Raw genomic sequence first — 13,371 nt, forward strand, 5'->3', positions numbered from 1 at the left:
AAGCAAGACCTAAACTAAAAAGGCAAGACCCAGTCTCCGGTAATTTGGCAACTTAGATACTGGTCTTAAATCCAAGGCTAGAGTTTAGACTACGCACACAGGGTTAAGGGAAAGGAATTCATCGAGGTTAGGTCTTGGCTGCTGAATGAGATGACTATAATAGGTTAAGTTGTTTTTTGTTTTGTTTTAGGATTTTATTTATTTATTCACAGAGAGAGAGGAAGAGACGTAGGCAGAGGGAAAAGCAGGCTCCATGTAGGGAGTCTGATGTGGGACTCAATCCCGGGACTCCAGGAACATGCCCTGGGCTGAAGGCAGGTGCTAAACCGCTGAGCCACTCAGGCGTCCCTAAAAAAGGTTAAATTTTACAGGAAAAGCAATTAAACTTAGTAAGAAAATTAGTGAACTAATCTAGATTAGCACCACAGAAAAAGGGATACAGAAGTAAAAAGACTTTAGCACTCAAATGAAACTGTTTTTTTATCCATAAAAATTGAGATGTTACACTCAAGTTGTTAGAACTGGCCCCTTAGTCATTAACAGAAATACTGAGGTTGCAGCTACCTGAAGGTACTGATCAAAGCTACTGACGTAGGGTAAATAACCAATAAAATGTAAAGGGTCAAGGAGGGCAAAACTTTTGAAAAAACTGTAACATTCTTGTGGAAAGTTCTATGGCCTTACAACCACATCTCCACCTGTCAACTTTTATAGGAATCAGGGTGAACTAGGGTAATAAAAGGATTACTCACTGGTTTCCAAATTCTGATGCTACAAAAAGGAAGCCTGTTTTAAGCACACACATGGCAGCAGCAACAGGCACAGTATCAAAGTACTTGAGCCGGATCTCAGTAACCTGGAAGGGGGGGAAAAATATTCTAGCATGTAGGCCAAGTGAAGCTAGGTCACAGAAGGTAGCCAGTATTTTAAGATAGACAGCATAAACAGAATAGCAAATAAAATATCATCCTTAGTATCTAAACCCAGGGTTAGCAAACTAAGACCCAAGATCAGCCATGCCTAATGTTTACATACTTCCTACAGCTACTTCAGTGCCACAACAGCAAAGCTGTATAGTTGAGTCAGAGATTATATGGCCCATAAAAGCTGAAAATGTTTACTATTAGGCCTTCACAAAAAAAAATTCTGCCAACTCCTGAGCTAAATAGATATCTAAAAAATTACTCAGTTGTTCAGAGTTCCTCCATAGGACAAAAACAGTAACAGTGTCATTACCAGTTTTCATTAGACAAGCAGAGTCTTCTCTTGTTACTCACTAGAAGAGGCACTACTCGGTCTCATTCATGAGACTACTAGACCAGAAATCTGTTAACCAAATGAGAAAATCTACATTCGATATACCAGTTCCAAATTTTATTTTATTTTTTAGTTCCAAATTTTAAAAGCTTTAAACACCTTAGACAACCACTCTTTAAGGCACTGTTTCCATTTTATTAACTTGTGAAGTATTAATTGTCCTATCTCAGAGTAGTTTCAATGAACAAATGGTTTATAAAACCACTTTGTGAACCTTAAATGTACACTTAAGTTTTTGAAATAAGGCTACTTAAATATATCAAAATCAGAATACCATAGGACATTTTATCAAACCAGACTAAACCTAATAAAAGTGTTTTTTCATGTTTTCCTTCTCTATCCATGGTCTGCTTACCATATCTTCATCTGTCTCCAAAGTGATCTTGAAAATATCGCCCTGCTCAGTTTGGGCCAAAAAGAAGAACATCGATTTGGTCTTATGGGTGGCAGAGCAAACAAAAATCATTCCTCTTTCAGGGTCATCCAGGTCATTCTAGAAGTCAAACACAGAACCAACAATTTAGAAAGGAGTTCTTCTTATTTAGGGAATGTAGCACCTTACCAATATGGATATACATGTTGCCCAAGGCCTAGAAGTACCTGCCACCTCTCTCTCTTTTTTTTTTTTTACCTGCCACCTCTCTATACAAGCTTTGACCCAGAGCAGCTAGTCAGCCAAAAATAAAACACAATGGCCAAAAATGCTTGTCTACTGTAAATGTGACAAAGCCTATGTACAAAAAAACAGCCACAATTTCACTGTACATTCTCATCAAATGAGTAAGACAAAAAACTTTCTCTAGAGAAAAATGTCAAAGACATGAAATTGAAAGTTATCGTTTCAGACTATGAAAAAAACTCTTACACGTCCATCCAAATTATCCTTCATTAGCCCTTTTCCATATCAACTTCCTTGATTCCTCCAAGGGAGTTTCTTGACTATGATGTTGGGTTTTTGTTTTATGTTTCCAACATTTTGTATTTCTCTCACTGACTCAGCTCTTCAAGGGCAAAACATGTTTTATACATTTCTGTAGTCCCAAAGCCACCTACAGTGCCTGGCAGTTAGGCGCTCAATAAATGTCTGATCAACCAAATCGAATTACTTCCCACACACTTTACCAAGAATTTATTTAATAGATTCCTTCTCAAATTTTCTAAAATTTATGGAATCTTACCCAGGTTATCATATTAGTTCAACTAAGTAAGACCTAAAAGATTTAACCCCAGGACCTATAAATTAATATTAAAAAGATAGAAAACTAGGGGTGAAAGGAGAGACTGAAGGAGCAGAGATGAAATGAGATTAGCTGAAGCTGGATACTCAGCTCATTACATTCTACTTTTGCATATGCTTAATAATCTCCACAGTAAACTGTTAAGATTAATATCAATAAAATTTAAAAAATCAATAAAATACCATTTTCAACCACCAATGTAGTAACTGAACTGAGGAAAAGCACTATGTGAAAAGATGCTGGATAAAGATTATTTACCATCTCAAAATTCACCATCTCCTTCCACACCAATTATAAAAAGGAAAAGGTACCTTCATGATTAAGCAGCACCGGCAGGCACTACCTTTTAACATAAGTGATTAATTTAACATCACCAACAAGTCAACCCAACATTATGTGCTCCTAATGTGATAAAATAGGAAATATGTCACCACTTATGTAATGATTCTATCAAAAATATTAACATGAAAAAAAAAATTAACATGGATATAATCATAAGGAAAAACATGATGGGACAAATTTCATGACAATTAGCCTAGACTCTTCAAAAAAAAGTCAATAAAAGACCAAAAGCAGGGCAGCCCCGGTGGCTCAGTGGTTTAGCGCCACCTGCAGCCCAGGGCGTGATCCTGGAGACCCAGGATCGAGTCCCACGTCGGGCTCCCTGCACGGAGCCTGATTCTCCCTCTGCCTGTGTCTCTGCCTCTCTCTCTCTGTGTGTCTCTCATGAATAAATAAATTTTTAAAAATCTTTAAAAAAAAAAAGACCAAAAGCAAAGGTGAGACAAAATATTCTAAAGAACAAAAAAGAACAGTAAAACAGTGAAAGAACAGTTAAACTGTCGTGATGACTGTAACTTATATTCAAACGGTTTGTCTAAAAAAGCATATAGCTATGTCATAAGAAAAAAAAGCCAAATGCAGTAAAACATTAAATTGGTCAATCTTTTTTTTTTTTTTTTAAATTCATGATAGAGAGAGAGAGAGAGAGAGGCAGAGACACAGGAGGAGGGAGAAGCAGGCTCCATTGCAGGAGCCTGACACGGGACGCGATCCGGGACTCCAGGATCGCACCCTGGGCCAAAGGCAGGCGCTAAACCGGTGAGCCACCCATCAATCTTTTTTCTGAATGTAAAACGCCAACAGGAATTCACTGTTCTGTTCTTTAAAATTTCCTGTATGTTGGAATGGGGTGAAAAAGACAAACAATGGAAAATACCTCCAATAAATATGTCTGGTTTTTCAAACTAGCAACTTGCAGGAATTTCAAACTGATCATCCAGAGATTCTTCTAAAATGGAAACTGTTTTTAATTTCCTTTCTCAAAGAATTTATTTTGCTTTTACTAAAATACCAGCTTTATTAAAAAGATTTACAAAGAAACTAAAACCTCACAACAAATAAACTAAGACACTATATCGTAATTACAAAAAAAAAAAGAAACTTCACAAACACCATATCTTTCCTTATGGCAAAGATTTTTACCCGTCTCCTGGGAATTGGACAGCGGATATCCGGTTGGTCACCAAAGTTCTTGTAGGTGATATAGTTTTCAGAGCAGATTAGCACTCCACTTGGACCATCTGACCCTCCAGGAACTATCAGAAAAAAACTTAGCAATGATTTAACATAACCATGATTTACAATTAATCTTTCAATTCCTTCTCCTTTTTAGCACAATTTGAATGAAGGTTTAAGTGCCCGAGACTGAGAAACATTCAAAGTATTTCTTTTCCCTGATACTAGCATAACACAAGGATGAGCACAGTTCAGGTGCTCTTAGCCTGTCCAGATGTCTGAGAATCCATCTAAAATAAAATGTTTAGCTCCGAGCCCAAAACTCAGTTCTCATCTTTAGCCCTATAACCCAACTGCATATTGGAAACTCTTACAATGATATTCCACAGCAGCTTAAAAATACATTGTACTCATAAACAAATTCAAGTTCCTTCCCAAATCTGTTCTACCTCCTGGGTCCTCCATCTCAAAGAACACGACTATCAACCAACAGACCAAACCAAAAACCTGGGTGTCACTCCTCAAGTCTCTCCCGCTTCACAGCTCTATTGATTTTAACTCCTTTGCAGTGCTCATGCTGCCAACCTTTTGGGTTAGTGAAACAGCTTCCTAATCTGGCTTATAGTCTTATCCTCTATTCAATTAAACAAAATGTAAGCAAGTAATGTTTCTAAAATGTTCATCTTTAGCAAGTTATTATTCCGCTGCTTAAAATCCTTCAGAAACAAAAAGAGTAACAACAAAATCTTTCAGTAGTTACCTCCCCACCACAACCTCTACCCAGCCTGTTAGGTCTATCAATCCAATCACAATCAGCTTCCAGTTCTTTGAATGAACCATATTCTTTCTTTGCACACAACAAAATGTTGAACAAATGAAGCCCTTGTCAATGAAATATAGGTAATATTACAGCAAGTAATGTAATGTGTAATGTTTAATATATGGCTGCTTTCTAAGGTTTAATACTCAAAGACAAGTGCTATCTTATTCTCCAAAATCCTCCCTCCTAAAGACAGATTTCACTTTAGACATCAATCGAAGTACAAATGACTCCACATAAAAAGGATCACTGTCTTCCCCATGCCTGCTGAAACCTAGAGTACAAGTAGTCATTTCCTTTAGTCTTTTTATATAATGAATAAAATTGATACGGATTTTTTTTTTAAGATTCCATTTTTAAGGGCAGCCCAGGTAGGCTCAGCGGTTTAGTGCTGCCTTCAGCCCAGGGCCTGATCCTAGAGACCCGGGATCAAGTCCCACGTCAGTCTCCCTGCATGGAGCCTGTTTCTCCCTTCTGCCTGTGTCTCTGCCTCTCTCTCTGTCTCTCATGAATAAATAAAATCTTAAAAAAATAATTTAAAAAAATTTTACTTCCATTTTTAAGTAATCTCTACACTCAATGTGGAACTGGAACTTACAACCTGAGATCCAGGGCAGCCTGGGTGGCTCCGCGGTTTAGCGCCTGCCTTCACGCCCAGGTCGTGATCCCGGGGTCATTGGATGAGTCTCACATCGGGCTCCCTGCATGGAGCCTGTTCTTCCCTCTGCCTGTGTCTCTGCCTCCCCGCCCCCCCCCCGCCCCCCGTGTCTCTCATGGATAAATAAATAAAATCTTTAAAAAAAAAAAACGAGATCCAAGAGTCACATACTCCAATGACTGAGCCAAGCAGGAGCCCCGGATACTGATTTTCTAACTGTGAACATCTCTGAACTCCTACAAAAATCTTACTTAGCTATGATCATTTAAAGTTGATTTCAGGGATCCCTGGGTGGCGCAGCGGTTTGGCGCCTGCCTTTGGCCCAGGGCGCGATCCTGGAGACCCAGGATCGAATCCCACGTCGGGCTCCCGGTGCATGGAGCCTGCTTCTCCCTCTGCCTGTGTCTCTGCCTCTCTCTAGCTCTCTCTCTGTGTAACTATCGTAAATAAATAAAAAAAAAAAAAAAATTAAAAAAAAAAAAAAAAAAAAAAATAAAGTTGATTTCAATTTCCTAAGATTTCAGGTTTTGTTATTTATAACCATAAACTAGCATACAGAATTCCTTTTGTTACTAATCTTTCTCAGTTTTGATACTTAAGTTATATTAGGCTCATAAAGTGGTATGATAGCTTTAATTTTTTCCTAATCTCTAAAGAAATTTAAGGTCCCTGAAAATTCTGGACCTTAAATGTTTTGGGAAAGATTTTTGACTACTGCTCCAATTTCTTTAATGGATGCTGGTCTATTCAGGTTCTTCATTTCTTAGAGTCAATTTGGGAACAATTTTCAAAAATATTCCTATTTCACCTAAGTTTTCAAATTCAGACATAATACAGTTTTATCTTGTTGATTTGTCCATTTCATTTGTCTTTTTAAAGATTTGTTTTAATTTTCTTAATGACAGTGACTATCTATAATAAAAATATCAGAGCACTCAGTAGTAGTCAATATTCCAAGCTGAGTACTTTCCCCATCCTTTCTTCCTTTGCCTCTATCATAAGATAAAAGTCAACCATTCCATGTACTTCTAACTTCACCAAACAGACAAGATACTTATTAGACTTACTAGAAATAGATTATAGTTTCCAAATCCCATTAAGTAAACTCTCCTAGGTTTGCATATAAAATGAGCCAAATAAAAAGATACAAAACAGCTCTGAGAAAAAAAAGTACCTGTAATAAGAAAGTTGCCATGTTCCTCCAAAGGTTCACTGTACTTTCGGACCACATGATTTAAACCAAGGTCTAATTCATAGAAGGTAAGCGTCTGCTGGGTATTAGCTGCTGCTTCCCCTGTTGGATCATTGTCTGCTTCCTATAGAGAAGTACATTAGCAAAAAAAGGCATCAGGATTCCTCCATTTTACAAATGGGGAAGCAAAGGTCCTCAACAGTTTACCAAAGCTCACACTACTAGACAATGGCAGAACTCGAACAAGAAACTGGGTCCCCTATTTTGGGGACTAGGGTTCCCTCTACTCAAGGCTACTGCATTCCAGTAAAGGCAAAAATGGTATGCCTCACCTTTCACTATCTCCCTGCAAAAAAATACCCCACATACAGTTTCACTTCCTTTTTCAAACCGCTGTTTCCCATAAATACCGTTTTTAGGATGACTGTTCAAATCAAGGTAAAGTGCTATTATATCGTTAGGTAAGCTGTGAAACATCCCAAAAAATCTTATTAGTAAGACATTTGGAAAACAAAAGCTGTAAGACATCAACAATGAAGAAAACAATCATTAAAGCACTGAGATGAATGGAAGAAACCTAAAGGGGATGTAGGGGGAGAGGGAGGGAGAGAGTGAGAGAAAGAGAGGATGGAGTCAATGAGTCCCCATTACCTCATAATCCATTTCCAGACAAGCAAACATTGGATTTTCAAATCCCACATCTACTCCGACCACATGATATACTAAAGTGTTCGCTTTGTGGGCCTCTAGAGGGGATGAAATGGTAAGCCGGGCTGCAGCATCTCTGTTCAAGATATATACCAATTTCTGTTTTTCAATGGCACCTATACATAAAAGAGACAAAACAAATAAAATTTCCAGAAGATAAAAGGACTTACAGAACAGCCAGAGTCACACCACAATTATTTCTTTAAAATCATTAACATCCAAAAAAAAAAAAAAAAAAAAAAAAAAAAATCATTAACATCCAGCACTAACTCTACAAGTGTATTAACTTAGAGGATCTTGGAATTAGTAAAATAAACAACAGAATTTCCTAATAGGGATCTCAATATCCCACTAACTCTTCATAATTTTTCAGCATCCCCTAGATTTAATGATACTGGAAACAATAATTCGTAAAATTGACAGCTTTATTCTCTGAACTTCGATCTAATGATTTTGTCACTTGCCAGAGTTGCCTTCCAGAGGCCTGATCAGATACACAGAATTTCCTTCAAAAGATTTATCAGAGAAGAGACATGAATGTGAATCATCACTTCAGGCTAATGAAAGCAACCATATTCACTGCCTAATTATATAAAATCATTTCATTGTAGGCTTTCTGCTATACATATAGAAATGAAAAAAAAAACACCTTATCCAACCAGACAATAGAAAAGGTGTGTTAAGACGACTTTCCCCATTGTTTTAAAAGGAAAAGTAACTTTAAACCATGGCATTAATCCAAATATTGTGCAAACTTTACCCAGGTAAGGAATTTATTGGCACAATGCCAAGACCACAGCACTGTTACCCTAAACTGAGCATCTGTAAGAGTCAGAAGTACACTCAATAGAGCAAGTTACTCACTAATCATAACAGCTCGCCCTTTGGGATCCACAGCTAAGAACTGTCCAGGAACAATGCGGCGGCATCCACTCTTGCCAAAGGTTTCTTGGTGAATTTTCTCAAACATATTCTTAGATGGCTGGTATTCCAGGATAACTATCCGACCTGAGTCACTGCCAACCACAATGTAGTCTTTGGTGCCACCCGTTAGCCTAAAGGCCATGAGTGATCTGATAACACCAAATACTTCCACAGTTAGCAGAGTATGTACTTTGCCAGTGTTGGGGTCAGGGCGAAGCAGCTCCAGTATCTTCCCACGGGAAACAACAATTTCCTGTTGTTTGGTTCCTAGATTACCAAAACAATAAAGATCACGAACAATCAGAACTAGTCAAAAATAACCTGGATGGATCAAAATGCCCCTCAAAATAAATGTAAGTAAGTCGGGGGCTCAGTATTTTAAATTTTCTTATTCTATTTCATTCCCACGATTGATAGGATTTAACAAAAGTGGTATCAAAGAAAAAACTTTTAAAAATGGTCAACATAGTTCTTTAAAAAACATTTAGTTTTTCTAAAATGTCATTAATCCGCATAATTAGGAGATGTATACAAATGGTATTAACATATAATGTTTAGCTTCGTAAAATTAAGTATTTCCAAAGGCTCTTTCTAGCTCATCTTTAAGGCTATTGTTCTAGAAAATCATTTTAACTTTTTGTGCAATTTGATGGATTATTTCAAACAACTTTTAAAGCTGTTATGTAAAATATATAATTTACTTCTAAAGTCAGTCCTAAGAAAGTTCACTTGCCTTCATAACCATTATTGATACTTCTAAATGCTTAATAGCCAATTTTCCCCCATCTCTCCCTGTTTGCTACATAATTCCACTTGGATATGTTGTCATCATCGACTTTTAACTGGTTTAAAATAACTAAATTCCTTCTTCCCAAACTCCCTCTCTAGTCCCAACTAACCTGCTATCAATGTTACTATCATTTTCTCTGCTGCCCAGGCTGGAAATTCATATTCTTCTCGATCTGTCCCCACTTTCCTAGTACAGGTCTTTACTACCTAATGTCTAAATGCCTTCCAAGCCTATCAGATATCCCACTCTTATCCATCCCAATCCATTCTCACTTGCTCAAGGCCACTACTTATCAGGTCACCTTCCCAATGGTCCCCTCAGAATCAAATAAGATCAAGTACTTCAAATGGCTTTGGAGACTGTAAAGCATTATATAAATGATGTTGTCTGATGAATTAAGATACTTTCTCTATAATTTATTTCAGGAAAAAAGTTTGAATTTGGAAATGGAATCTGAAGCATGAAACTATTTAATCTTGAACATGTTTAATTCAGAAAGACAGTAACTAGAAATCTTACCAGAAAAGTTGCCATGAATGGCAAAGCTGATGCCTGTGGCTCGCTGCAAGGTCAAGTTGTATAGAAACATGATGGGAGCAGCACCGAGGTACTCACAACTCCACAATCAGGCCTCAGTTATATTGAGTCAAAATAAGCTAAGAGGACCTAAAAGCAGAAAAATATCAGCCGAGAAACTTACTTTAACAATTATTTTTTTAAGATTTATTTATTTATTCATTCATTCATTCACAAGAGACACAGAGAGAGGCAGACACAGGCAAAGGGAGAAGCAGGCTCCCCACGAGGAGCCCGTTGAGGGACCGGATCCCAGAACTCCAGGATCACAACCCAAGCCAAAGGCAGACACTCAACCACTGAGCAACCCAGGCGTCCAACAGATGTTTCTATATAGGAACTTCAGGGTGAAGGCAGAACCCAGAGTAAGGCTTACTGACTAACAACAGATTTATAACTAGGAAGTATTCTATATACCAGGGACTATGCTGTATACTTTGCCTCTATTCCCTCAAGGAACCTATAAATAACTCATTATTATACTAATTATATAGATGAAAAAATTAAGAAATTAAATCACCTGTCAAATTAATAACAAGCGGTAAAATCTTAGGATTTGTACCAGTATTCATTCTTTATGATTTACTTGACATAGGGCAGCCCCGGTGGCCCGGAGGTTTAGCCCCGCCTTCGGTCCGGGGCGAGATCCTGGAGACCTGGGATCGAGTCCCACATCGGGCTCCTGGCATGGAGCCTGCTTCTCCCTCTGCCTGTGTCTCTGCCTCTCTCTCTCTGTCTGTCATGAATAAATAAATAAAATCTTTAAAAAAAAAAAAAAAGATTTACTTGACAGAGAGCGTACACATGCATGCACGCACACACATGCCCATGAACACAGGCAGAGGAAAGAGGGAAAAGCAGGTTCCCCACTGAGCTGATCTTGGGATTGAGCCCAGCACCCTGGATCTCGACCTGAGCAGTAGGCAAACTTAACCAATTGAACGCCCCCAGGCGCTGTACCATTAATAGAACTCTATTTACCTTTACTGTCACAGAAACTAAGGAGCTCTACATGTACCTATGATTGCATAGGCTATACACACATGGTTGAGAATTCTTTAAAAACACAGCAAAAAGCTCCTTCTATCCATTCCCTAGCCATTCAGTTCTCCTCCCCAAGAAAATCAATTTTATTTAGTTATATGTCCTTCCAGATATTTTCACAAAAATATGTTAACACTAATACTTTTTAACTAGTGCTTGAATACTACATATTATAGGCTCCCTCATATTATCCTGCAACTTACTTTTTATTACTTTACTTTGAAGATAGCAACAAAGAGCTTTCTCATTTTCGTTTTCCAGCCATGGAGTACTTCACTGAATTTAGCCAATACCCTACTGATAATCATTTAGGTTCCCAATCTCACTATTATGAATACTGCTGCAAAGAAAATCTCTCAATTGGGGCACCTGGCTGGCTCAGTTGGAGGAGTGTGCAACTCTTGATCTCAGGGTGGTGAGTTTGATCACAGACGAGGTGTAGAGATTAAGTAAGAAAAAAAACTGTCATTTTTTTGGTAAGATTTTATTTATTCATGAGAGACACAGAGAAGCAGAGACATAGGTAGAGGGAAAAGAAGCAGGCTTCTCGCAGGAAGCCCAATGCAAGACTCGATCCCCCAACCCAGGATGACATCCCGAGCCGAAGGCAGATGCCCAACCGCTGAGCCACCCGGGTGTCCCTTTAATTTTAATTAGGTTCCATGCCCAGCATGGAGCCCAACACAGGGCTTGAACTCATGACCCTGAGATCAAGATCTAAGCTGAGATCAAGAATTGGACACTTAATGACTGAGCCACCCAAGTGCCCCAATAAACTTAAAAAGAAGAGAGAGAAATAAAACCCCTCCTATATAGATCATTTATACATGTATGACTATATATTTATATATATATATTTTTTTTTTAGGACCTTATTTACTTATACATGAGAGTCACAGAGAGGTACAGACACAGGCAGAGGGAGAAGCGGGCTCCCTGTGGGGAGCCTGATGCAGGACTTGATCCCAGGACCCCGGGAACACGACCTGAACCAAAGGCAGACCACTGAGCCACCTAGGGTGTCCCTGTATGACTATATCTTTAAGATTAATCCCTAGAAGTGAAATTGCTGGATTGATGGACTCATACATTCGAAATACTGACAAATATTACCAAATTACCTTACAAGGAAATTCTAACAGTCTGTATCCCCAGAAATGCATGAGCCTCTATTGCTGCACAACTAGGCTTTTGCTAATCTAACAGATAAAACTGTTAAGTGTAGTTTCCTTTTGCATCTCTTATCTAGCACAGTATTTGACAATTAGAATTTAAAATTTGCATCTACTCACCATAAAAAAAAAAAAAAAAAACTGAAACAAAACTCAATTCCTGCTATTTCAGGAGGCCTCTCCATACAATCACATAAAAGGATTCTTTTCACTAAACAAGACTGTTAAGACTGCAAACTAATGTACCTTTACCATAAAATTACCCAGAACTACAACTATACAATTACTACCATGAAAGTTATTTTTCAATTAAAGGTCTTGAAAAATCCAAAGTAATCACTGTGTAACTAACACAAAAAAAATGTTCTAAGTGAGAAAAGAGAATTATGAGTGAACAGCTTCATAAATGATAGTCACCTGGGCGCCTGGATGGCTAAGAGGCTGAGTGTCTGCCTTTGGCTCAGGTCATGATTCCAGGGTCCTGGGATCAAGTCCAATATTGGAGCAGGGAGCCTGCTTCTTCCTTGGCCTCTACCTCTCTCTCTCTCTCTCATAAATAAATAAAATCTTTAAAAAATAATAACAGTAATAGTCATCCAGCTTTTGCCCAGCCCAGAAATGGTTAGAAGAGGAAAAGACTGGAGCACCTGGGTGGCTCGCTCAGTAGGTGAAGAGTCTGCCTTTGTCTCAGGTCAAGATCCCAAGGTCCTGGGATCAGGTCTCGCATTGGGCTCCCTGCTCAGAGGGAAGTCTACTTGAGGTTCTCTCTCCCTCTACCCCTCCCCCTCTGCTTGTGCTCTCTCAAATAATAAATAAAATCTTTAAAAATAAAATAAAATAGGGACACTTGGTGGCTCAGCAGTTGAGCATCTGCTCAGGGCGTGATCCTGGAGTCCTGGGATTGAGTCCCATATCGGGCTCCCTGCATGGATCCTGCTTCTCCCTCTGCCTGTGTCTCTCGTGAATAAATAAAGGTAAATAAATAAAATAAAATAGGAAAAGATCAAACCCTCCACTTTGGAAACGGGTCTTGAGAGGTATAAATTTTCCTTCTTGAAATTAAGAAACATCTTTAACTTTATTCTAGAATGGTAGAGATAAAAGAAAAGTTGAGATGAAAAAAGGAGGGCATTTGGAGAAATGACCTACAAAAAGAAAAATTAAGAAAACGCACTGACAGAGACACAGACATACTCGCATCCCTAGCAGTTATACACTCTATAGAAGTTCCAGGGAAAGTTGTTCTCAGGTTAAAATTGAAGAAAAAGAGGCAAAGAATATGTTGTAAGGGCTCTGATTTGCAAAAATAGTTATGTGATCAACTATACTTCAATTAAAAAAAAAAAAAAGGAGGGAATGTGATTCTCAAAGCTAAATTTGTTCTATCACAACCTGCTGCGGTTATAAAATTTCA

General features: G+C 38.2%; 1 protein-coding gene and 2 non-coding genes across 5 annotated transcripts in view; all 3 read right to left on the reverse strand.

Annotated features, from left to right (window-relative positions):
• SF3B3 (splicing factor 3b subunit 3) overlaps positions 1–13,371 on the reverse strand; it is a 53,479-nt gene that overhangs the window by 38,389 nt on the left and 1,719 nt on the right. For all 3 annotated transcript variants that reach the window (XM_072817976.1, XM_072817956.1, XM_072817966.1), the window contains exons 2-8: positions 9,685–9,831; positions 8,316–8,642; positions 7,395–7,567; positions 6,726–6,867; positions 4,041–4,153; positions 1,673–1,810; positions 753–856 (exon numbers count right to left, since the gene is read on the reverse strand). In XM_072817976.1, the coding sequence (XP_072674077.1) occupies positions 753–856; positions 1,673–1,810; positions 4,041–4,153; positions 6,726–6,867; positions 7,395–7,567; positions 8,316–8,642; positions 9,685–9,754 (1,067 nt within the window). In that variant the 5' untranslated portion in view covers positions 9,755–9,831. The remainder of the gene's footprint in view (positions 1–752; positions 857–1,672; positions 1,811–4,040; positions 4,154–6,725; positions 6,868–7,394; positions 7,568–8,315; positions 8,643–9,684; positions 9,832–13,371) is intronic.
• Positions 2,082–2,166, reverse strand: LOC140631325 (small nucleolar RNA SNORD111). Its single transcript, XR_012028961.1, has one exon. It is a non-coding gene; the product is annotated as a small nucleolar RNA SNORD111 (small nucleolar RNA).
• Positions 7,932–8,011, reverse strand: LOC140631324 (small nucleolar RNA SNORD111). Its single transcript, XR_012028960.1, has one exon. It is a non-coding gene; the product is annotated as a small nucleolar RNA SNORD111 (small nucleolar RNA).

Source organism: Canis lupus, chromosome 3 (genome assembly GCF_048164855.1).
Source record: "Canis lupus baileyi chromosome 3, mCanLup2.hap1, whole genome shotgun sequence".
Lineage (NCBI taxonomy): Eukaryota > Metazoa > Chordata > Mammalia > Carnivora > Canidae > Canis > Canis lupus.